Genomic DNA, 21,853 nt, shown 5'->3' with positions numbered 1-21,853 from the left:
AAAACAAATCAACCCATGAGCATCTGCAGCATTCGACATCCATATTCCCTCAGCCCTGCAAAGAAGGGGAGAGGTATATGCTCACATCTCTTCTTTTAGGCCTAACTTGGTATAGTTTTATACCAAGGAGATTTTAGTAGAAAGCTGCTAAAATACAGGCAGCTAGGTGGCGCCATAGCACTGGACTAGAGAAGACTCCTCTCCCTGAGTTCAAATCTCGCCTCAGACACTTCTTAGCTGCGTGACCCTGGGTAAGACCAGCACAAGCCCAACGACAAGGATGCTGCCGGCACAGGTTCTTTTGATCTGCTTTACTAAGGAAAGTAACACTAAGGGGTTAACAATCTTATTTTAATCCAACATACAAATGTCATTCACTTAGAGTAACTGCCCAGAGTGCTACGCCCACACTCCAGGAGTGAGATCCTCAAGGGAGAATGCCAATCTCTGGGTTTATATATCTTGTTCAGGGTCAAAGGTAAGGCACACATGCGACTCACCCACATGACCTAAAAGCTGCACAAAAAAGTGCTAAAAACCCTCCTTAATTACCAACACACTTCGAAGGTCCAATCACCTCTGGGTGTTCTCAGGCTCTTAAAGTGACTAAGGAGTTGCTAACTGCATCTGTGGAGGAAATTGCCTTACTGGGAGGTTTCCACAATGATGAAATTAGTGGCCTGGGATCTCTCACCTACATAAGTTAAAAAATTTAAAATAGTTCAGATGACACCATCCCTTCCTTTTGTCATCCTTACCAGTTTACTGAGTTTAGTGAAGCCTCGACGTTATTTTGATCAGCATTTTTCTAATTCTCACTAATTTGGAGTATTTCACACATTTAGTAGTTGACCATTCTTTTGAGAACTCCTTATCCCTTACCTACATTTCTATTGGAATGGCTTTTGGTCTTCAATGTTTCTGTTAGGTTTCTATATAGCTTGGATATGAAATCCATATCAGATACAAAGAGATTTTTTTTCCCCGTAGTTGACCACTTCTCTCTCTCTCTGCATTAATTTTGTTCATGCAAAACTTTTTAATTTCAAGTATGCAAAATTTTCTATTTTTTGTAATTTCCCCTATCCCTTGTTTGGTAAAGAAGTTACCTCCTCAAAATTATAAAGATCAAACATGACACCAAAAAAGAGAGATGGACACTCCCAACCCAACCCCACCCCCCACCCCCCCCAGTGGAGCTGGGAGGACCACCATGCATGTCTTAAGACATTTTTTTATATATTCAGTGATTGTGCTGATTTTTTTTTTTGCTTTAAAAATAGTTTGTTATATGAGATGGCTCTCAGGGAGGGGGAGGAATACTAAAAAATGGTAACTTTTTTTAAAAAAGTCACCTTTTGCCCATAGCTTCTAATTTTTTAAAATAATTCCTTTAACCACACTCTAATCAGGTATCTGTGGCATAGTGGAAAATAGGATGTTCAGGAGCCCTCAAGACCTGGGTTCTAGAGCTCCCTGGAATGTGACCTTAAGCAAATACCTGCCTCTCAGTGTCTCTGGGCACTAAATTGCAAAGGGGGCCCAGGATAATTAATGGAGGGAATATTCATCTGGGAGTCCCTACTTGAATAAAATCGCAGGTTTGGCCCTTGGCTCCTATGGGTTTTAACATTCAGGTCACATGTTCATTTTGAATTTCTTGTGGAGTATGGTTTGTCATGTTGGTCTAAACCTCATTTCCGCCAGACTTCCCATTTTCCCAGTAGTTCTAACAAAGGGTGGATCTTTTAGGAAGTTATTTATGTTTTCAGACCTCTATGGGCTTTACAATACTTGTAGATAACTCAGTAAGCATCAGTGCCTGCTACGTGGCAGGCATTGTCCTAGGTCGGTCCTGGGGAAGCAAGAACCAGAGATCCTATTTGTAAACATCTTCGCACAGTGCTTGGAATATAGCAGGCACTTGCTAAATGCTTGTTTGCATTCCATTCGGAACAAACAATTCATCCTCACAAGTCTACATTCTAATGGGGGAGACGGGAAAGGTATGTAGGCAAGAAATGGAGGGTCATGAGTGGGGAGCAAGAAAGTGTGGCTGAATCTCAGGCTGCAGGAGCGTCGGAAGAGGCAGAGCACGTGGGCTGGGGCCTGGTGATACAGGGCTTCAAAGGTGAAACAAGAGCCGTGTGATCCCAGAGCAAAGAGGGAGCCACGGGCTTGTAGAGTAAGGGAGTCATCACCAGGCCCCGTTGGATCGGCACCGAAGAAGGATTCGTTTGGTAGAAGGGTGGGACCTACTGGATTGGGGGAGTCGTGAGGAGGAGAGTGGGGCTGCGATGGTGGGCACAGCCGGAACTACGGCGGCGGCCGAGGGAGGCCTTTCGGCCAGGCAGGTCACAAGCTCCGGCCTCTGTCCTCGGTAGAAGGGGGTGCTGGGGTGGGGGGGGAAGCCCCTCCTGCCCCCGTCCCCCTCTCAGGAGCGGGGCATCATCACGGGTCACGGACAAGGAGAGGTGGCTGGAGACTACCCTGCAGAGGTCCCACGTGGGGAGGAGTCGCAGCGGATCCTCTGCCCGGCCACTTCCGCGTCTCGGAATGGCCCCAGGGAGAGGAAAGAAACCAGGCCCCGGCTTCCGGGGGCGGGGACAGGGACCGGCACCCAGGAGTCACCCACGCCCCGGGATGGGGCCATTTCTTCTGCCCTCCTCCGGCCCCCCCCTCCCCCCCCAGCTAGGCAGGGCTAGTCCAGCAGCTGTGTCCTCCCTCCCTCCGCCCCGGCTGTGGGAACCCAGGAGTCCCACCACACCCCCTCGCGTGTCCTCGACGTGTAACGCGTAGCCCTGCGTGGGGCCCGAGAGCGCCGGGATGCGTCTGCCCTGAGTCACTGCTGTGGGAGACTTGGATGGGGCTCTTAAAGGCACAGATGCTCCCTTCCCACGTGTCTCCCCGGGACCCCGCAGGGCGGGAGACCTGGGCACCGGTTCCGGGGAGCAGCTGGTGGGCGGGGACGCCCGGGTCCCGTTATGCAGCGGGAAGAGGCGGGGCAGACCCGGACTGTCTGCGGAAGGTGGGCTCTAGGGCCGCGCGGACGCCCGGGGAAGGAACATCGCCTCGGGCGGGGCTGCCCCTGAGTCACCCGGGCCCCGCCCGACCCTCCTGCGGCCGGACCCGAGCAGAGCAGAGCTAGGAGGGCAGGAGGCCAGGCCGGAGCTGGGGAAACTGAGGCCGAGGCCGAGAACAGGGTGAGAGCGCCCCCCAGCCCCGGGCCCCGAGCAGGAGGCCCCCGAACCCGAGAGCCCCAACCGCGCTCAAGTCTCCCCCCGCCTGGCCTTGAGCCCCCCTAAACCCAGGACCCTGAACCCCGGCTTCAGTGCCCCCTCCCCCCGTGCTCTCCGACCCCCCATACTCGGGTACGAGCAAGACCCCAAGCCCCCCAAACCCGCCCCAGCAACCCGGGACCCCCAACCTTGACTCCCCAAAACCGGTTCCAGGCTCCCCTGAATCCCAACCCCCAAATCCTGCAGCAGTACCCGCCCCCCCCGCGAGACCCTCGGGGCGGGACCCCCCAAACCCCTGGCCCCCCCCCCCCCCAGCCCCATTGCTGACCGCCGCTTGGTCGGGGTCCCGACTTCTGGCCCCCAGGTCCCGGAGACATGTTCCTGGTTAATTCATTCCTGGGCGGGAAGGGTGGCGGCGGCGGCGGGGGTGCCGGCAAAGCTCTCGGGGGGCTGCTCAGCGGAGGCGGCGGTGCTGGAGGCATCGGCAATGTCATCGGGGGGCTGCTCAGCGGAGGCGGCGGCGGAGGCGGTGGCGGAGGGCCTGGGGGCGCCATGGGCTTCCTAGGAGGCGTCATCAGCGCCATCAGGTGAGCGGGGGCTGGAGGGCTCGGCAAGTGGTGGGGCATGGGGGGCCTGGGTACAGGGAGCTTCGGACACGGGGAGTCCCAGGATATGGGGGGTCCTGGGATACGGGGAGCCCCGGGACATGGGGGGATATTGGCATTCGGGGAGCCTCGAACATGGGGAGCCCCGGGACAGGTAGTGGGGTCCTCTGTTCAGTGCGAGGTCTGGAAAGAAGCTGGAAAGGGGAGTGGGCTCAAGCCGGGTGGTAAATAAGCATGAGCAATCTTAGCCAGCGGCAGTAGGGAGTCATAGCAGGTATGTGGCAGAGGAGGGGTCGTCAGACTTGGCTGCGTATACCTTGCGAGGATCCCCGAGTTCGTGGGCTCCAGTCCCCGCCCAGCTCAGTGGGGCCACGAACCCGCTCTGGGAACCTGGGCCTCCCCATTAATGAGGGGGGGTGGGACTTCATGGTCTTAGCGTTGAAAAGGCCCTGAACTTTATCGGGTGCGTTCCTCGGCCAGGAACGTCTGGAAGGGGCCTCACTGGCCCCCTTCCGCACCCCGAATTTTACAATTGAGGAAACTGAGGGCCCGCAGAGTTAAGCTGCATCAGAGGGAAACCAGGACCACGGTGTATCGAGAGGTGGAGAAGGGGCGTGGACAGGGCCGGGGTCAGGCGAACTAATCCACCCCCTCCTTCGGAGAGCCTGGAAGGATACAAAGTTTCGATAAAATGGGGACTCAAGCTGCAGGCTGGCAGGGGTCTGAGCCACTGAGGACCAGCCCGACACCTTCCGGGGGTCCTGTGGGGAAAGAGCATTCTCCCTTTGCGAGGCAGCTCGGTTCAGAGAATCTGGGTTCCATCCCTGCCCCCGAAATTTCATTTGTGTGACTTGGCCAAGTCTCGTCTCCTCCCCAGGTGACCTCATAGGCCCATTCCGGCTCCAAATCTGTGGTTCTGTAATTGGAGACCCAGAACTTGAGTAGTGGCAGTGGGTAGGGGCCGAGCAGCTGGACATGGGGGCGGTCCCCAGATAGGGTCTGGGAGGAGGAGGGAGCCTTCCTGGTTGGCTAGAGAAGAGGGTTGTTGGAAGGGAGTTATGAGGCAGGCCTGGGAAGGTGGGTGATGGACGCCAGGTTAGGGACGGTCTTGTTTACCAGGCGCAGAGTTTGGGGGCGGTAGGGGGCTGCTGATGGTTTTTGAGCCAAGGGCATCTTGCCCCGCCCCCATTCCTTTTTTATTCGTGTCCTATTGGGCAGTCTCTAGTGAACCCGGCTTCCCTCCTGATGAGGGCTGCCTGGGGCAGAGGACAACGGAGCGCCATGTCCTCCTTCCTGGACTCTGCCTTTTCAAGGCCGTACCCCGCCAGGGCAGAGAAAGTCGGACTAGTCACTTAGGAAGGAGCCGGGGAGGAAAGGCGGCTCCTTGGGGGTCAACTGCTAGTGGGCAGTGGGGACGGAGGACAGAGAAGCAGCCCTGGGAGACACCTAGTCAGAGGGCAGAGGGTGCCGGCTTTCCGTATCTGGGTGGATGCTAGTCCAAGGGAAGGGCTTTCTAAGACTGGGAAGACAGAGGACAGTGGTGATGGAGCAGGCTCTCCCCCTTCGTTTCTGAGCATCCTTCTCCTCTTGGATCTGCCCAGCTATCTCTCCCCTGGCTTTGGTTCCTGTTGCGTTTTTAATGAGGGCAGGCTTTATCTAAACCCAGCAGGAGAATGTAAGCTTCTTGGAGGCAAGGGCTGTTTCTTTCCATGTTGGTATGTTTTTGCACAGAATATGTTTAATTGAAGGACCAGATGTATGGGTAAGAAAAACACTTGTACCCCCGGTAGGAGGGGTGGAGGAAGAGGAGACCCTTGGTCCAGCAATTTCAGCTGTAGATTAAGAGAGGGGCAGTGGGTAGCCCCGGCCCTAAGAGGGGATTCAGAATGGGGAGCCATTTTAGGGGAAGGGAGAACCTCGGTTTGGTATATATTGAGATCAAATGAAGAAATAAAAGAAAAAGCATTTATTAAGTGCTGTCTGTGTGCCAAGCACTGTGCTAAGGGCTGAGAGTCCCAGTAAAAGAGTGAGCCAGACCCTGACCCCATTCTGAGAGGAGGCTCAGCTGTAAGTCACAGGGGGAATGAGGGGGCCTCAGGTGTAGTTGTAAATCAGGTGGTGGAGATGGATCTGGATGTGACCAAAGAGGACTTGGTAACAGTGTACATGGATAAGGGAGAAGGAATGCATGTTATCATTACTCTTAATAGGCATCCAGACAAAGAGGCCACCATGGGTGATAGAGGGCCTGCCTGAGAGTCTGGAGGACCCACGTTCAAATCCTGCATCTATCCGATCCTTCCTCACCAAGCTCACCCTTAGCAAGCCAGGGAAAAAGACAGTAATTTATACTGGTGGAAGAGATTTTCCCCACCAATGAGAGTTCCCTGTAACTTGCCATCACAGGGTCAGACCAAGATTAAATACTTAGGTAGTTTGCAGGGCTTTTTTTTGTTTTTCTTTTTGGTTTGGACAGGTCGTCTCTTTGATAGTAAGGAAGGCCTCTCTGCCAGTGCAGAATATAAGCAGTCTCATAGAGTCACACAGCCAGGGGGCCTCTAAGGCATCCTCAAGACTTAAACCTCCCAAAGAGACTGGAATTTTCCTCCATTTCCTTCTCCAGCTTGGTTTATATTTGGGGAAACTGAGGCAAATAGGGTTGTGACTTGCCTAGGGTCACACAGCTGGTTAGTATCCGAGACTGGATTTGAACGCAGGTCTTCCTTACTCCAAGCCTAACACTCCGTCCACTGGGCCACCTAGCTGCCCCTTATTTTATACCTGAAGAGCGAGCTGAGACAGACATCAAGGGGACAGAACCCAGGGGTTGGAGTAGGAGGCGCCAGTGTTCCAGGTATGGGAGATGGTGAAGGATCCCTTAGCAATGTAGGGAGAGTGGCATCTCTGAAGGAGACAGGGAATTGGTGGTCAGGACTATGAAGGGATCACAACATAACAGATTGAGAATTGGAAGGCACCTCAGAGTCCAATTCCCTGATTTCACAGATAGAGAAACTGAGGCCCAAATTGACTAAGAAACCTGCCCAAGCTCGTGTAGGTAGTATAGACCCAATGTGGTTTTTTTTTTAATTTCTTTATTTAGATCTTAACAAACACCCAAAATAACTCATCATCTCTTGATACATAAAACAGAAAAAAAAGATTTTGCATGAAACAATAGATGTATAATTTTCTTTCTCAGCAAAAGCAGAAAACCGGCAGCTTTCAAAGCTGCCCTGCTTTTCTCAGCTTCTTTCTGGCCCTCCTGTTCTCTTATCTGTAATTTTTAAACTGTGCCTCAGTGACCCTCTTTAATTTTGCTATCCTAGCCCTCTCCCCTCTCCCCCTCCCACCCACTCTCACTGGGAAAGAAAGAAAAATCGAGTCCTTGGCACTAATGTGCAAAGCAAATTCCCACATTGCATGCGTCCCATCCTGCATGCCAGGGCCAACCCCCACCCCATGGTCGTCTGGAATCCTGGCTGGCCATCGTGTGGATCTGAGTTCTCAAGTCTTTCAGAGTCCTTGGCCCTTACGGTGTTGTCCACTGAGTACATTATTCCGGGTCTGCTCATTTCCTCTGTGTCAGTTCAAACAGGCCTTCCGAGGTTTCTCTGAAATCATCCCCCTCGTCATTTCTTCCAACACAATCGTATTACATCACATTAGTAAATCACAGCGTGTTCAGACATTCCCCAGTGGATGGGCATTCCCTCAGTTTCCAATTCTTTGCCACCACAAAAAGCTGCTATAAATGCTTTACACATGTGGGTCCTTTTGCTCTTTCTTTGGGAGTAACCAATGTACCGTACTGCCTGCCAGGAGAGACTTTATAGGTAAGATAGTGGCAAGTCGGTGAGAGCGAGAGCCAGCGCCTGGAGGACTGGATTAATGTGATGGATGGATGACTCACAGCGTGCAGGAAATTACTTAGATGAGCCTTACAGTTATGCAGGGTAGCTGGGGTTATTGGAGGGATACCTGGGTGTTGTCTCTTGGGTGGCAGTCAGCATCTACCCAAGGAACAGGATCAGGGCCCAGCCAGCTGCCGGGCCTCCTCGGGCCACACGTGGCTGCAGCCCAGGGCCCGAGGGCCTCAGTGTCCCCAGGATGGGGAGAAGCTTTGATACCAGGAAGGTTGGGAAGGAAAGATGCTGGCCAAGCAGTCTTGCTTGAGGCATCTTGAGGGGAGCATGAGACATCAGGGCTCCTCCCATCTAGACCAGGCTGTGGTCTTTATTATCTTTTAATATTTATATAAACATATTTAAATGCAATTGGTTTCCTTTGTAATCCTGCGTATTTTATTGATTTAAAAGCCTGTTTCTAGGAATGGAGGCAGAGGTTTCCCAAACTGCCAAAGGGGTCTCAGATAGGACCCCAGAGGCTGCCCCTTCATTTTACAAATGTGGAGACCGAGGCCTAGTGACTTGCTGGAGGTCGAGCAGGTGGTGGCAGAGGTCGGTGTAGGGGAACGGCAGCTGCTAGGGACAATTCTGTAAACTTTAGCTGAAAAGCAGAGCTCGAGACAGGTGGTCACAGTTAGCTCAGGAATGATGCTATTGCTGGGAGAGGCTAGACCACAGGGATGGAAATGGAGGGATAAAAAAGAAGGCTTCCCCCTCCTCCCCCCATCTTCCTTCCCCTACTCCCCTGTCCCCGCCCTTTCCCCCTCCTAGAACCTGGGAGATGAGGACGTGAGGGGGTGATTAAGGCCAGTTTCCAGCAGCTGGTATCTGCTCTCTAAGAGAGATGACCGAGTCCCTGCTAAAAAGTGGAGGAAAGGCTTGTCGAAGGGGAGGGCTGACTGCTCCTGTGGAATGCTGTCCGTACCCTCCCAGAGAGGCTTGTTGGGTCTGTTTTCCTTAGCGCTCTCTGTTACCTGGGAGGGTTCTGTGGGGGCTGGGCAGCTTATCAGGAAGTGATTGTCATTTTGAATGAAACAGAGGAGCATCCATCAAACTGGTAGTTTGGGGTTGGGACCCAGGCATGTGTGTGTGTGTGTGTGTGAGACCGAGGTTGGGAGTTAGTGAGTGGAGAATTCTGGGAGGACAGCTGGGAGGGTCACCTCTCTCTGAGGAGTGGGGCAGGGGAATTCCTGGGTTCTTGGCAGGGATCCAATCCTGGTTCCAAATGTGAGGAGTCACTGGGGCCTGGGCAGAGAGGCCCTTCTGTAGGTTGCCAGACCGGTTTTATGGAGGGGGTAGAGCTAGTCTCTACCCCTTCTGTGACACCCCCTCCCTCATTCTTCTCTCTAGTGAAGCTGCAGCCAATTATAACCCAGAGCCCCCGGTAAGTCAGTCTCTCCCCGCCCCCCCCAGACCCATGGAGACTCTTCCTTTTCACACGTGCCTCCTCTGCCTGGGGAGAAGGGTCACAGCCTATGAGGGAGGGCATGCCGGGGTTCTTGGGTTGAGGGGTTGGAGAAGGGGATTTCTGAGGTCTTGGACAGTGGAAAGAGAAAAGGGTTTCTCCTCTGAGCCTGGTCTTTCCCCCAGCCCCCTCGATCCCACTTCTCCAACATCGAGGCCAACGAGAGTGAGGAAGTCCGGCAGTTCAGGAGGCTGTTTGCCCAGCTGGCAGGAGATGTGAGTGCCCAGCTCCCTTCCCACTCCATCCCTCCAGTCCCCCCCAGTGAGCATCCCCAGGGATGGGTGGGCACTTGGACACAGGGTCCAGTTCCTTCCCTCACCTCATCCACCCCAGGAGGCCTCCTAGGAGTGGGCTTTTTCCCAGAAGAAGCCCCAGGGTGAGGGGACCCCTCCCTCTCTCCTGCCGCCCCAATCTCTCCTCCCACCCTCTCCCTGCAGGACATGGAAGTCAGTGCCTCAGAACTCATGAACATCTTGAACAAGGTGGTGACTCGACGTGAGTGCCTAGTGACCCTGGGGGAGGGAGGGAGGGCTGGACTAGGACAAGGGATGGCGGAAATTGGGTAAACTCTGACCCTTGGACCTTGGCATCTACAGACCCTGACCTGAAGACCGACGGTTTTGGCATCGACACCTGTCGGAGCATGGTAGCCGTCATGGATGTATCCTTGGAGCTTTGCGGGGAGGCTTTGAGGGGCATGTCCTTGGGGGAGGGTCCCCACTCTGACCTCTCCTGCATGATGTGGTTTTTCATCATGGCCCCCTTCACATAATGGCTTCCTTCCCTTTGAGCCTTAACTTCCTGCCCCTACCAGAGTGATACCACTGGCAAACTTGGCTTTGAGGAGTTTAAGTATCTTTGGAACAACATAAAGAAATGGCAGGTGGGCCCACACCTAGCACCAGCCTGATCCTGTCTAGGCCCCTTCCTCTAAGCTGACTTCCTGAGAGTCGCCCATCCCCATCTTGCCCCCCTCACCACCCACTGCCCCCTGGGTCCTGGGCCTTCCCATCCCCACCTTGCCCCCCTCACCACCCACTGCCCCCTGGGTCCTGGGCCTTCCCATCCCCACCTTGCCCCCCTCACCACCCACTGCCTCCTGGGCCTTTCCCATCCCTCCCCACCAAGGACCTTCCTTGTATTCTCTGACCTCTCCTCCATCCCCCTTCACCTCTCCAGGCTGTCTACAAACAGTATGATCTAGACCGCTCGGGGACCATTGGCAATAATGAGCTTCCTGGAGCCTTTTCGGCCGCAGGTTTGGGGGGCCCTGGAGGGGAGGTGGGGAAGGGGCCGGGAGGTGAGATAGGACTCGGTCCCAGCCCTCCCGGGGTCTGACCATTTTGGATCTAGAACTTTGGGAGGGAACACACTTGTGATCTGATCAGCGCAGGAAACCAGGCACTGTAGGACGGGAGTTTAACTTGAGGTCTGTGGTCCCCCGAGGCGCCCGTAGATGTGGCCAAGAGGGTCCATGATCTTGGGTGGAAAAAAAGTTCCATCTTCATTTTCAGAAGCCTCTAATTGGAAATTCCATCATGAGCGTAGGCCACATAAGTGATTCCCGGGGGGATCCCTAGGCTTCCCACACTAGCCAGAGGGCTCAGGACACAAAAATTGTGGGACCTGAACCCAGGTGGTCCTGATTCCAAGGCCACACACTGTAGAGAGGCCATGAGGCTTACACATAGGCTGTGACTGACTGGATTAGGATCTCTCTAGGAATGGCATGGTGATCAGCAGCTAATACTGTACCATATTTGGTCAGTAAAGATTAGCAACTGAAGGATCACTTCTCAGCCCTTAGCCAGATATCCTCAGTGGAGGCACTCCCTTCGTCAGTAAGATTGCAGCCCCCACCACACCTTCTCCCTTGCCCTTCCAGAAGTCCTGGGTTCAGAGCTGGACCTCAGGGCGCATCCTCTCCAACCCCCTTATTTTATATAGGGCCTAGAGAAGATACCAGAGTCAGAGGGAACCTGGGTTCAAATCCTGCCTCGGACACTTCCTGGCCACAACACGTCATTTCCACTTCGGTTTCCTTGTTTATGAGAAAGGGGGGATGAATCTTTATATCCCCAACCTCGTGAGATTGTTGTAGGGAACCTGCTTGTAAACTGAGCATGTTACAGATGTGAGCTGTTAAAAACTAGCCAGGAATTCAGTGAAATCTAATCAGTCACTCCGTAAGAACCGGTATTCCTTTGGCAGCCACACAGGCAGAGGCATAAGTCTACAGCCTTAGACCCTGCTCAGTGCTTTGGAGTTCATACCCAATCAATATTTGTTAAGCACCTACTATGTGCTAAGCACTGGGGATGCAGTTAATAAAGAGAAAGCCTCTGCCCTCAAGGAGCTTACAGTAAAGGATTGTGAGGATATCTGGCCTCAGTCAGCCAGCATTTATTAAAGTGCCTACTATGTGCTGAGGCTTCAGACACTAGCTGTGTGACCCTGGGTGAGTCAGCAACCTGAGCCTGTTTCCTCGTCTGTAAAATTGAGGATAATCACCATCGCCCCCCAGAGGTGTTGAGAGGATCCAGGGATAATGCTAAATGCTGGGCCTATGGCCATGTTTAGGCTATTCATAGGGGAATTTACAGCTACACCGTATTTAATACCTGACTCTGGAGCCGGAGGATCTGGCTTCTAATTTTACCCTGGTATTTATTTACTACCTACGTGACCCTGGGTGGGTCAGCCCCCTCCTTTCACAGGAGGGAACCGAAGGGCCTGGACCAGCTGGCTTCCGAGGTCTATTCTGGCTCTGTGACTAGGTGAAGATGGCAGGCAGGGTGTGTCCTTGCTGGGCCCACTGGGTTCCCCTGATCAGGTCCCTGGATATGCGGGGAGGGAGGCAGATGGGGAGCCCGGGCCCTGGATCCCAGAGCCGGCCACTGACCCCCACTGGGCCCCCCAGGCTTCCAGCTCAGCCCAGAGCTGTACCAGATGGTCATTCGGCGATATTCGGACGAGGATGGGCACATGGATTTTGACAACTTCATCAGCTGTCTTGTGCGCATGGACGCCATGTTCCGTGAGTGAGCCGGGCAGGCTGGGACACACCCCCCTGATTCTGATCCCTTGAACCCTGCAACCGGGATGGGGGTCAGGGTGCCCCATCTGTTGCCAGGCCTTCCATGTGTACTTTGAGATTCTCTCCTTCTAACCATCCTCCCCCACCCCCAACCCAGGTGCCTTCAAGACTCTGGACAAGGATGGCAGTGGTCAGATCCGAGTGAACATTGAAGAGGTGAGGGTCATGTCTGTGGGGGTCTGGTTGGGGTGGTGCTCAGGTTCCCTTGGGGAGAGGGTGGTCTCTGGGCAGTGCTGGCAGATTGCTGGGGATCCTGCCCCCAATTTACTCCTCCCCTGTCTTCTCCTCTTCTCCCAGTGGCTGCAGCTGACTATGTACTCCTGAAGCCCATGCGTATGTCCACCTGACTGGTCATCAGCCCCCTACCACCACCCAGGACAGAGATTACCAGGACGCTGCCCTCCCCCTCCCCCTCTCCTGCATTTCTGTCGTTCCCCGATGTGGGAATCCTCTGGCGCAGGCACCACCAGACACTGATGCTGTGTTGTCCCTGAGGTGCCCCTCCTACCCCCGACTGTACCCATCAAGAAGTCCCCATTACCCACTCATCCTCAACCCCTCTTCCAGCTCCAGAACGTGCCAACCAACCACATGTTTCTGCCCCCAGCACCCCTGTAAACATGTCACATGCTCTAACATGCCAGCCACATGCTTCCCAGCCTCCTTAGAAATATGCTCTAATGTGCTGTCCCCCTGTAGACATGCTGTAACATGCCTGCCACTGCCCCTGCAAATATACTTTACATGCTTTAACATGTCAGCCAGGTGCCATCATACTCTGCCCCCATGGGGTTCATCTGGTATCTAGTGCCTTGTCCAACTACTCATGTGCTTCAGGCCCTATCCCCTCCTCTCTGGGTGGGCCTGGGAGCACGGGCAGGGCTTCAGGGCTGCCCCAAAGCCCAAAATAAACAGTGGTCACAAGACTGATGGCCTCTCGGGTGCACATATGTAGGGGGTTGGGCCAAGATTTCTTTATTCAGGAGGTTGAGAGGTGGGGACCCTGGGTTCTTAGCATTGCTGGGGGGCAGGGCTCCCTGCTGATCATCTGGGGATTCCAGTCTCTACTGATGTGGGGAGGGGAGGCAGGGCAAGAGCCCAGAGCTGGACTGTGCAGATTGAGCGGGGATGGTGGGAAGGTGTTTCTCTATCTCAGTTTACCTGCCCTGGGGGAGACCCTGAGACCTGTCTCTGGGGGCCAAGAGCCTTGGGGTCAACATGAGTGCCATACAGCTCTGATTGCCTTAGGAAGAGAGGGTCTTCTCCCTGCCATTCCTCCTTTTACAGAAGTGGAGGGAGCAGGGCTGGTTTTACGTTGAGTGCCCTGGGGGTGTCTGAGGAGACATGGGCCCATATCCTGGGAGCCTTGGCTGGGGCTGTTCACGGGGAACAATTTCTAAACCTGCTCCCCTCTTCCCCTTCACCTGCTGAGCCATGAGGGTTGCCTGGGCTCATGGCCCAGAGGTGTAATGTTCCAGCAGCTGAGATGGTGCCTGGTCCAGGAACATCAGGCCCTGCCATCAGCCTGGGCCTTGAGTCATCCCTATCACACTTGGTTTGAACCCCCTGTGATCAGCAGGCCCCTGTTTGATGTGGGTGTAGACCCTGGGGAACCTGGCTTTTGCAGCTCTTAGGATTCTACTATCTGCCTCCCTGATTGAGGGACAGGCCTTGGAGAGGGCTAAAGTCCTGGAAATCGAGACCCAAGGAAAGACTCCTTCCAAGTCAATGCAGTCATTTCACACACAGACCTGGACCAGACCACCCCCCCCCTCCACTTCCCAGGAGTGATTTCCTGTGACCCCCATCCCTCCCATGTGACCCAGGCCATCCAGAATGATGGAGGTCATCAGCTGGGGGGGCAGGGAAGCATCCAGAAGAGCCTTTGGGGGTGTGACCCTAACCAAGCTCAAGATAGACTGAAGAAAGGGTCCAGGGAGTCCTGGAGGGGGTGGGGGCCCCACCACCCAGTTACAGGAGTAACTGAGGAACACACAGAGTCATGTCAGATGCAGCCCCCTTCTCTAGGAAGGATTGCCTTTTCTGGGGACCCTGGCTGGTTCCCCAGTCTTTCCCCCAGGACCCCCACTCTCCCTGGAACCTAGGCTTCTGCTGTAGGAGGGGTGTTTGTTGGGGTAAGGGTGATGGTCTGGGGTCCTTGGCTCCCTTTGGGAGAGGGGGAGGGAGGGAGGCAGGTAGATACATCCCAGTCAGGGACTTAGGTCTCAGGTCACCACCAGAGACAGACGGACTCTTGATCTGGATTGGCTTTCTCCAGGTAGGGAATTTATTTCTGCCCATCCCTAACCTGAACCCCAGGCCCAGGCCCTGCCAAGCCTTTCCTCTTCTGTCTGGTCCTGGCGTTCAGTATCACTTATTGTGGGGGAAAGAGGCCCAGCCAAGGCAGTAGAGGCTATAACTGGCACCTGGGAGGAGAAAGATGGAGTAGGAAGAAAGTGAGGGGTGCTCAATTCTGATCTCACTCCCCCGGAGATCCTGAGTCCTCACAGCCCAGAAGTCAGCATCCCCTCCCCTTCCCACGTGGAGTCCAGGATCCCCAGGCCCTGGACAGAGACTCTTCCCCCATCCCCGAACCAGCCTGGGGCCCAGTTTTATCTGCCCCGTCCCCTCCCCTCCACTCACCTCCCAAGCTGAGGGCCATCGTTATTTTGTACAGGAGGTTGTCGGTGCCTCCACCCTTCAGGTGAACTGGGAGGTCATTGTTTTCCTAGGATTCAGAGTAAGGCATTAGGCATGAGGCAGGACACTCCTTGTCATCACCCCCAAAGAGCTAGAGGAAGTCCCCCAGCCCAGCCTCCTGGGAGCATGGAGCAGTTTCCTCTCAGGTTCCAGAAACTGAGGTCTCTTGGGAAATGGGGGGATTCTTAAGGGAACATGACAGGATACCCTGAAGCAAGTGGCCACTTTGGGCAAGGCTGTATCAGCATATCCAGGGGAAAGGGCCATGGGGCAGACTTGGCAGAAATGGGGGTGCTTGGGGGGAGAGGGGGATCAGGTCCTGGGCTCCCCTCACCTGGAAGAGTTTTTGTTTTTCAGCTACTTTATTCACAAAGTTGTTTCTGGTGCTGGAGCTGAAGGGTCGGATCAGGGTCCGGCAGTGGGATACCTGGGGGGGATGGATCAGAGGGAAGTAAAATGACAGGGGGAGGGTCCGAGGTAGGGCTATAAAGGACAAAGGTCAGAGGGCGGCTAGCGGCTGGATCCGAATCTGGAAGGAACCTCAGAGATCAGCTCCAGATTGGGGGGAGGGGAATGGCAGGGGTAGGGGGCATTCTACCTGAGGGGTCATTGGAGAGTTCTAGCTGGGAACCCAGGATACAGAGAAGGGGGTCCCAGGCTGAATGACAGAAGGGGGTTCCTGGGAAAGGTATACCCCATGGGGGAGGGTTCCAGTCCCAGAGGTCAGAGAGGGATTCAGGGGTTGGAGGGTCCCAGTGGATCCCAGCTCCAGAGAAGGCACCCTGAAGAGGAATACCAGTGGAGCCTGACTCAGGTGGTCAGAGCTCCTGGGGTTGGAGCTCCCTAGGTCAGAGGGGAGTCCGGGGCTTAATGGTCCCAATAGGTAAAACGTCCTAGCCCCAGAGGTCAGAGGGTCCCAGTGGGTCCTGCCTGGCTCAGGAAGTCAGAGTATGCTCCTCAGTGGTTAAGGATCCTGGTGCTTAGTAAGGGTTCCTGCCTTAGTAAGGGCCCCAGTGTGTCTTAGCCCAGGATAATGATGGGGAGGATAATGACAGCATTTATTTAGCTCTGTAGGAGCTGGCAGAGAGGAAGTTGGGTGGCTCAGTGGATAGAGCACGGTACACATTTAGGGTTAGAGAGTCAGGAGGACCTGAGTTCAAAATTAGCCTCAGACACTTACTAGCTGTGTGACCCTGGGCAAGTCACTTAACGTCTGTTTGCCTTAATCTACTGGAGAAGGAATCGGCAAACCACTCCAGGATCTTTGCTGAGAAAACCCCACAGACAATATTGGCATGATGTGGTCCAGGAGGTCAGGAAGAGTCAGACAAGACTGAACAATGATGGGGCAGCCAGGTGGCGCAGTGTAGAGCACTGGCCCCAGAGTCGGGAGGACCTGAGTTCAAATGCAGCCTCAGACACTTGACACACTTACTAGCTGTGTAACCTTGGGCAAGTCACTTAACCCCAATTGCCCTGCCTTCCCCCCTCCTAAAACAAAAAAGGCTGAACACTGACAACAGTGTGCCAGGCACTGTGCTAAGCACTGTAAAAATACATATCTGATCTGATCCTAGAGGTCAGAGGGGTCTCCCTCCCGGCACTGGGGGTCCCAGTGGGTCCTATCTCAGGAGGTAAGACGTGGCTCCCTCCCAGGGATGGGGGTCCCGGTGAGTGGGGGGCTCTCTCCTTGGGATGGGGGGATCCCATCTCAGTAGGTCAGAGAAAGCTCCCTCCTGGGCTGGGGATGTTGGTAGGTCCCATCTCAGGAGGTCAGGTGGGGCTCCCTTCTGGGCTGGGGGTCCCGGTGGGTAGGGGGCTCCCTCCCGGGCCTGGGGGTTTCGGTAGGTCCCATCTCAGAAGGTCATAGGGAGCTCCTGGGCGAGGGTCTTGGGCTGGTACTGGGCTCTCACCAACAAGCCCCTCATGGCGCGTCCTGTGCGTGTCCTGTCCGGCGCTGACAGCCCAAGGACAAGAGGAGCACCAGCCCCAGCCTTAACCCTTGGCCAGACTCCAGGAGCGACAGCTGGGGGGGCGGGGCCTGACGGGCAGGGGCGGAGACCCCACCCTCGAGGGGTGGAAGCTCGAGGAATTGGAGGATGGGCTCAGGGCTGGTCCAATGAAGCACGAGAAACTCCGCTGCTCTCCCTACGACCCGGGCTCCGAGGCCACGCCCAGGCACCTTGTGTAAAGGGCTACGATTGGCTGCCATGCCTATCAATCTAGGGTTTTGCGTTCCCATTGGTCGGAGGGGGCGCCGGTCGCAATGGACAAGAAACCCCTGAGGCCGGCTTAGGTGAAAGTGTCAATGTGCATCAGGGGCCAGTTCAGCGCTGTGTACGGTCTGGTGCTCACCGTTTTCCGAAGACCTCATGCCCTATCTTGTGTCCTGGAGCAAGTTCCTTATGCTAGTTCCGCAGCTCTACTTCTCTTCCCTGCCTCAGTTTACCTTCAGCCTCTCCAAGGGATAGTCGACTTCCCCAAGACAAGACCTTTTCATCTTAACTAAAATGACAGATAGGTGGGATAAGGTTGATTAGATTTAGGCTTAGGTTCACATTCAGGGTCAAGGGTCAGGGCTGCATTTTGGGCCTGGGACCCGATCGAATTTAGGCTCTAGTTCAGGGTAAGATTTAGGATCTGGCTGGTTTTAGGGTCAGCCTCAAGTTGTGGAGGGGAATCCCTGTCATAGCTAGGAGATGCCCAGTGACGTGTCTTCCCAGAAGATGCTGGGAACCTACAGTTCCATTTTAAAAGGGCAGTGAACAGGCTGCAGCCAAGGAGACTGGTTTAATTGGGTCACTATATGGGGGGTGTTATGGGGGATGTGTCACTTCTAATACAGGCAGGTTAAAGCCCATCTCCCACCTCAGGCACCCTGGGCAATGGTGTCAAAGAAAAGTAACATTTTTCATTAAGAAACATAGAGGCTTGGATACTACTATTAGGTCTGTAATCCCAAAGAGATCAAGGAAAACAGAAAAGGACCTATTTATACAAAAATGTTTATAGCAGATGGCAAAATAATTTGTGGTGGCAAAGAATTGGAAATCCAGGGGCTTAACAAGTTGTGGTATAAGATTGTGATGGAATAGGACTGTGCTATAAGAAATGACAAGCAGGATGGCTTCAGAAAAACCTGGAAAGACTTATATGAATTGATGCGAAGTGAAGCGAGCAGAACCAGAAGGACATGGTACATAGCAATAGCACCGTTGTAACAATGATCAACCATGAAAGCTACTGTGATCAAGACAATGATCCAAGGTAATTCCAAAGGATCATGATGAAAAATACCACCTCTAGAGAAAAAGAATTGACCTCTGAGTACAGACTGAAGCATACCTTTATTTACTTTAGTTTCATTGTTTTATGTTGTTTGTGTTTTCCTTTGCAAAATATGGATTTTGCATGACTTCATGTATATAATTGATATCAAATTGTTTGCTTTCTCAAGGAAGAGGAAGGAGTGGGCAGCAGGGAGACAATTTGGAACTCAAAATTTTTAAAAATGACTTAATTTTTTAACATGTGATTGGGAACTATTTGATGAAATAAATTTTTTTTTAAGAAGAGAGAGACATAGGGGCCTGGAACTGTGGAGTTTCCTGGCCAGCTCTGCCCTTCCCCCAATCTACTTTTTCTTGTTGTTCAGTCATGCCCTACTCTTCGTGACCCCATTTGGGGTTTTCTTGGCAAAGGTACTGGAGTGGTTTACCATTTACTTCTCCAACTCATTTTACAGATGAAGAAACTGAGGCAGCAAATAGGGTTAAGTGACTTGCCCAGGGTTACATAGCCGGTAAGTGTCTGAAGGCAGAGTTGAAGTCAGGAAGACTCCAGGCCCAGCACTCTATCCACTGCACCACCTGGCTGCTTCCAGAATAAAAGTAGTAAAGTAATTCACATTCACCTATTGACTCTGTCTGAAAATGTATGTCTTTCCTCTCTTTGCCCCCACCGTTTCTTAAGCGTCTGAATTGGGAATGAGCTTCTCCTTGATCAGGGCTGTGGCCGGCCTGCCTTCCTCAGGGGCAGAAACAGCTCTAGTCTCAAGGACTCTTCTGAGCCAGGCCTGACTCAGGCTGGTCTACTAGCACAGGTTCAGGGTTGCAATGAAATGAGACCTCTTATCAAAAGGATATTTACACCCCGATAAAATGGAAAGAGATCTAGTATTGGTTCAATTGGACCCAGCTCCCTTTAATTCTACTTAAGCTACACTGTCACACTCCATCCAAAGGGGATATTGACTCATGTGGTAACTGGATGTCCATCAAGCCTGGGGAGCCCTGACTGCTCATGTGCTGAGCTTTTATGCCTTAGGTGACCAGGAAGTGAAGACAACAGTTTGAGAGACGACAGAGTAGAGTGGATGGAAGAATCAGGAACACCTGGCTTTGAATCTTGCCTTAGACAATTACTGGCTGTGTGACCCTGGCAAGTCACTTAATTTCTCTGGGCCTCAGTTTCATCGTCTGTGAAATGATGACCTCTAAGGCCCCTTCTAAATCTAAGATCTTATGATCCCCTGAACCAATTAAGTGTTGAGGAAGGGTGTTGGTTGAATTTTTTTAAATGGAAATCTAGCTTATGTAGTCTTCTAGCTTCTTAGGTCAAACATGGTGAATTTCTTGCTACATAGTGGTGCCTACTATCATGGATCCCATCAAGATGAATAGCAGATTTTGCTCCTACTACGAGGACCCTTTCAGTTGTCATCACTTGCCAGGGTTACAAGAGGACCTGGTCACAAGAGCACAAATGCCTTTAATCATCTCTCCAGTTGAGAGGAGCAAGGGAAGGGAGGACAGGTTTTTCTCTCCTCCACCCATTGGCAATGGATGGCATCTTGCCCAAGAAGCACATGGCAATGTCCAGTGCAGAAGAGTCCAGGTGTGAAAATAGAGCTAGCAAGAGAGTTGGAAGTCTGGTGCCAAGAACTAGAATCTTGCCCAGGAAATGGAAGGTCCCAGAGTGAAGACTCCTGCTGGTCCTAAGGAGTTGGCTCTGATTCTTTCCAAAAGAGCATAGTGGCTCTCTATGCCAGAGAGCAGGAAGACCCATGGCTAAGCTTGTCCTGGAGCAGGACCAGGATTAGCAAGAATATGGAAATCTCCACAGCTCATCCCCACTGAACTTGCCTTGGGAAGTTTCCTGCTCTCTGTCAACAATCATGGGCATTGATGATTCACAGTTAATCGACATTTTTGTGGCTACGTAGCTTATTAGACATAGCTAGCTTCCAGTAGAGAACTTTGCCCAATTCTTTCAAACCTTTTCCCTCCGCCATCACCCATGGAAAAAAGATTAAGGGAGGGGGAAAACCTGGTGTCTGTGGGCCACCTGGGGTCATAGGGGAAGGGCAAGGAGGTGAACTAATTTCTTTACCTTCTCAGCAGCCTGACCATTTGGGGGCTATAAGGGGCAGCCAGGGGCACCATAGTACGTAGAGGGCCAGCCATGGAATCATGAAGACTCATCTCCCTTAGTTCAAATCCAGCCTCAGACACTGACTAGCTGTGTGACTCTGGACAAGTCACTTCACCCTGTTTGCCTTAGTTTCCTCATCTGTAAAATGAACTGGATAAGGAAATGGCAAACGTTCCCTTGCTCCTCTCAACAAACTTCGCAAAGATGAAGCACATTCAAGAAGGGGGCCAGGTTTCCTCCAAGCTTGGATCTATTCTCTACTGCCAATATGAGACAGACCCAGTCCTCTTTGTTTTTTTATTTTGTTTGTTTGTTTATTTTTTGGCAGGGCAATTGGGGTTAAGTGACTTGCCCAAGGTCACTGAACTAGTACATGTGTCAGGTGTCTGAGGTCAGATTTGAACTCATGTCCTCCTGACTCCCACCTAGCTGCCACACACCCCCAGTCCTCTTTAAAAGTTTCTGTTTTGCCCTATTGTGTGAAAATTAGACATGTGTCTGTGTTGATCTCTCCACCTAATTAGAATGTGCAGGGTACTGAAGGCTGAATGTGTAGGGCCTGAAACCTGAACAAAGGCTTTGCTGATCCATATATGTGTGTGTATATATACACATACACACACACATATACACTGAGGAACATTTTATACCATTTTATATCATTTTTGTAGTTTCAATAAGACTCAGAGTCTGAACTGATTAACCAGAAGAAAAGCCTGATCCTAACAGTCTCTTTGTTCTCTGAGTAAGCTCAGAGATGCCTCTATCTTATGTCAACAAGCTCAGATGGGGCTGATCTAAGAGCATTCTGTCCATGGCCATTAAGGATGAGACCTTTAGCCCCTAGGAACTATCTTGAATTTTGTGACTTTTTGTTATCTTAATATTTTATGGGCATATACTATGTTATGGAATGTTAATGGCAAACTAAACACAGAGATTCTGGGTTGTAATGCCAATTGACACTTTGTCAACTATCCTGACTTACTGTATTTACAATCTATTCCATTAAGGAAAATCCTTGTCTTGTATCATGTTTAATATACATGGGGGTCATAAAAGTGATGTACTGCAGGCTGCTGTGTTGGGACCAAAAAATATGTATTTAAGCTTTCTCATTTCTTTGTCTGGCATCATGCATGCATGTATACGCCAAGTTTAAAGGGAATAAATAAATGTATAAGTAATATAAATTTTTCTATCACCTAGTCTGTTGTTTCCTTTAACCAACTCTCAGGTTCAACAACACACAAAAAAAATACACACACATACACATACACGAGGTCCAGGAATGTGTCTAGGTATCTAGAGGATAAAAAAAATGACCTTGCCCCCCGAGCTTTGCTTTTGTGCCTCATTAGAGTCATTTGTATAGCAGGTCCATCATTGCCAAGAAAACCCCAAAT

At 52.4% G+C, this 21,853-nt stretch overlaps 3 protein-coding genes across 3 annotated transcripts in view; 1 reads left to right on the top strand and 2 right to left on the bottom strand.

Annotated features, from left to right (window-relative positions):
• LOC118839020 (zinc finger protein 850-like) overlaps positions 1–21,853 on the bottom strand; it is a 902,460-nt gene that overhangs the window by 781,926 nt on the left and 98,681 nt on the right. The gene's annotated exons all lie outside the window — the stretch shown is intronic.
• On the top strand, positions 2,958–13,240 carry CAPNS1 (calpain small subunit 1). The gene is made up of 11 exons (XM_036746459.1): positions 2,958–3,203; positions 3,604–3,826; positions 9,103–9,136; positions 9,343–9,432; positions 9,655–9,712; positions 9,814–9,878; positions 10,032–10,100; positions 10,397–10,475; positions 12,138–12,254; positions 12,412–12,470; positions 12,612–13,240. Exons 2-11 carry the CDS (start codon positions 3,615–3,617, stop codon positions 12,636–12,638), a joined length of 810 nt encoding a protein of 269 aa, XP_036602354.1. The 5' UTR covers positions 2,958–3,203; positions 3,604–3,614; the 3' UTR covers positions 12,639–13,240.
• On the bottom strand, positions 14,575–17,031 carry LOC118839069 (cytochrome c oxidase subunit 7A1, mitochondrial). Its single transcript, XM_036746492.1, has 4 exons — positions 16,928–17,031; positions 15,349–15,441; positions 14,958–15,042; positions 14,575–14,740 (listed from the first exon to the last, which is right to left on the bottom strand). Exons 1-4 carry the CDS (start codon positions 16,940–16,942, stop codon positions 14,685–14,687), a joined length of 249 nt encoding a protein of 82 aa, XP_036602387.1. The 5' UTR covers positions 16,943–17,031; the 3' UTR covers positions 14,575–14,684.

The sequence above is a fragment of the Trichosurus vulpecula genome, chromosome 2, assembly GCF_011100635.1.
Source record: "Trichosurus vulpecula isolate mTriVul1 chromosome 2, mTriVul1.pri, whole genome shotgun sequence".
Classification (NCBI taxonomy): domain Eukaryota; kingdom Metazoa; phylum Chordata; class Mammalia; order Diprotodontia; family Phalangeridae; genus Trichosurus; species Trichosurus vulpecula.
The sequence above is the reverse complement of the archived record's forward strand: the minus strand, read 5'-3'. Positions and strand labels throughout refer to the sequence as shown.

Excerpts from the sequence above, each read along its gene's own strand:
- LOC118839069 (XM_036746492.1), bottom strand. Across the intron at positions 15,043-15,348 it reads AAAAACAAAAACTCTTCCAG|GAAAACAATGACCTCCCAGT; the intron begins GTGAGGGGAGCC and ends TCTGAATCCTAG. Across the intron at positions 14,741-14,957 it reads GATGGCCCTCAGCTTGGGAG|GTGCCAGTTATAGCCTCTAC; the intron begins GTGAGTGGAGGG and ends TTCTCCTCCCAG.
- CAPNS1 (XM_036746459.1), top strand. The coding sequence starts at position 3,615 with ATGTTCCTGGTTAATTCATTCCTGGGCGGGAAGGGTGGCGGCGGCGGC. Across the intron at positions 10,101-10,396 it reads ACAACATAAAGAAATGGCAG|GCTGTCTACAAACAGTATGA; the intron begins GTGGGCCCACAC and ends TCACCTCTCCAG. Across the intron at positions 12,255-12,411 it reads GCGCATGGACGCCATGTTCC|GTGCCTTCAAGACTCTGGAC; the intron begins GTGAGTGAGCCG and ends CCCCCAACCCAG.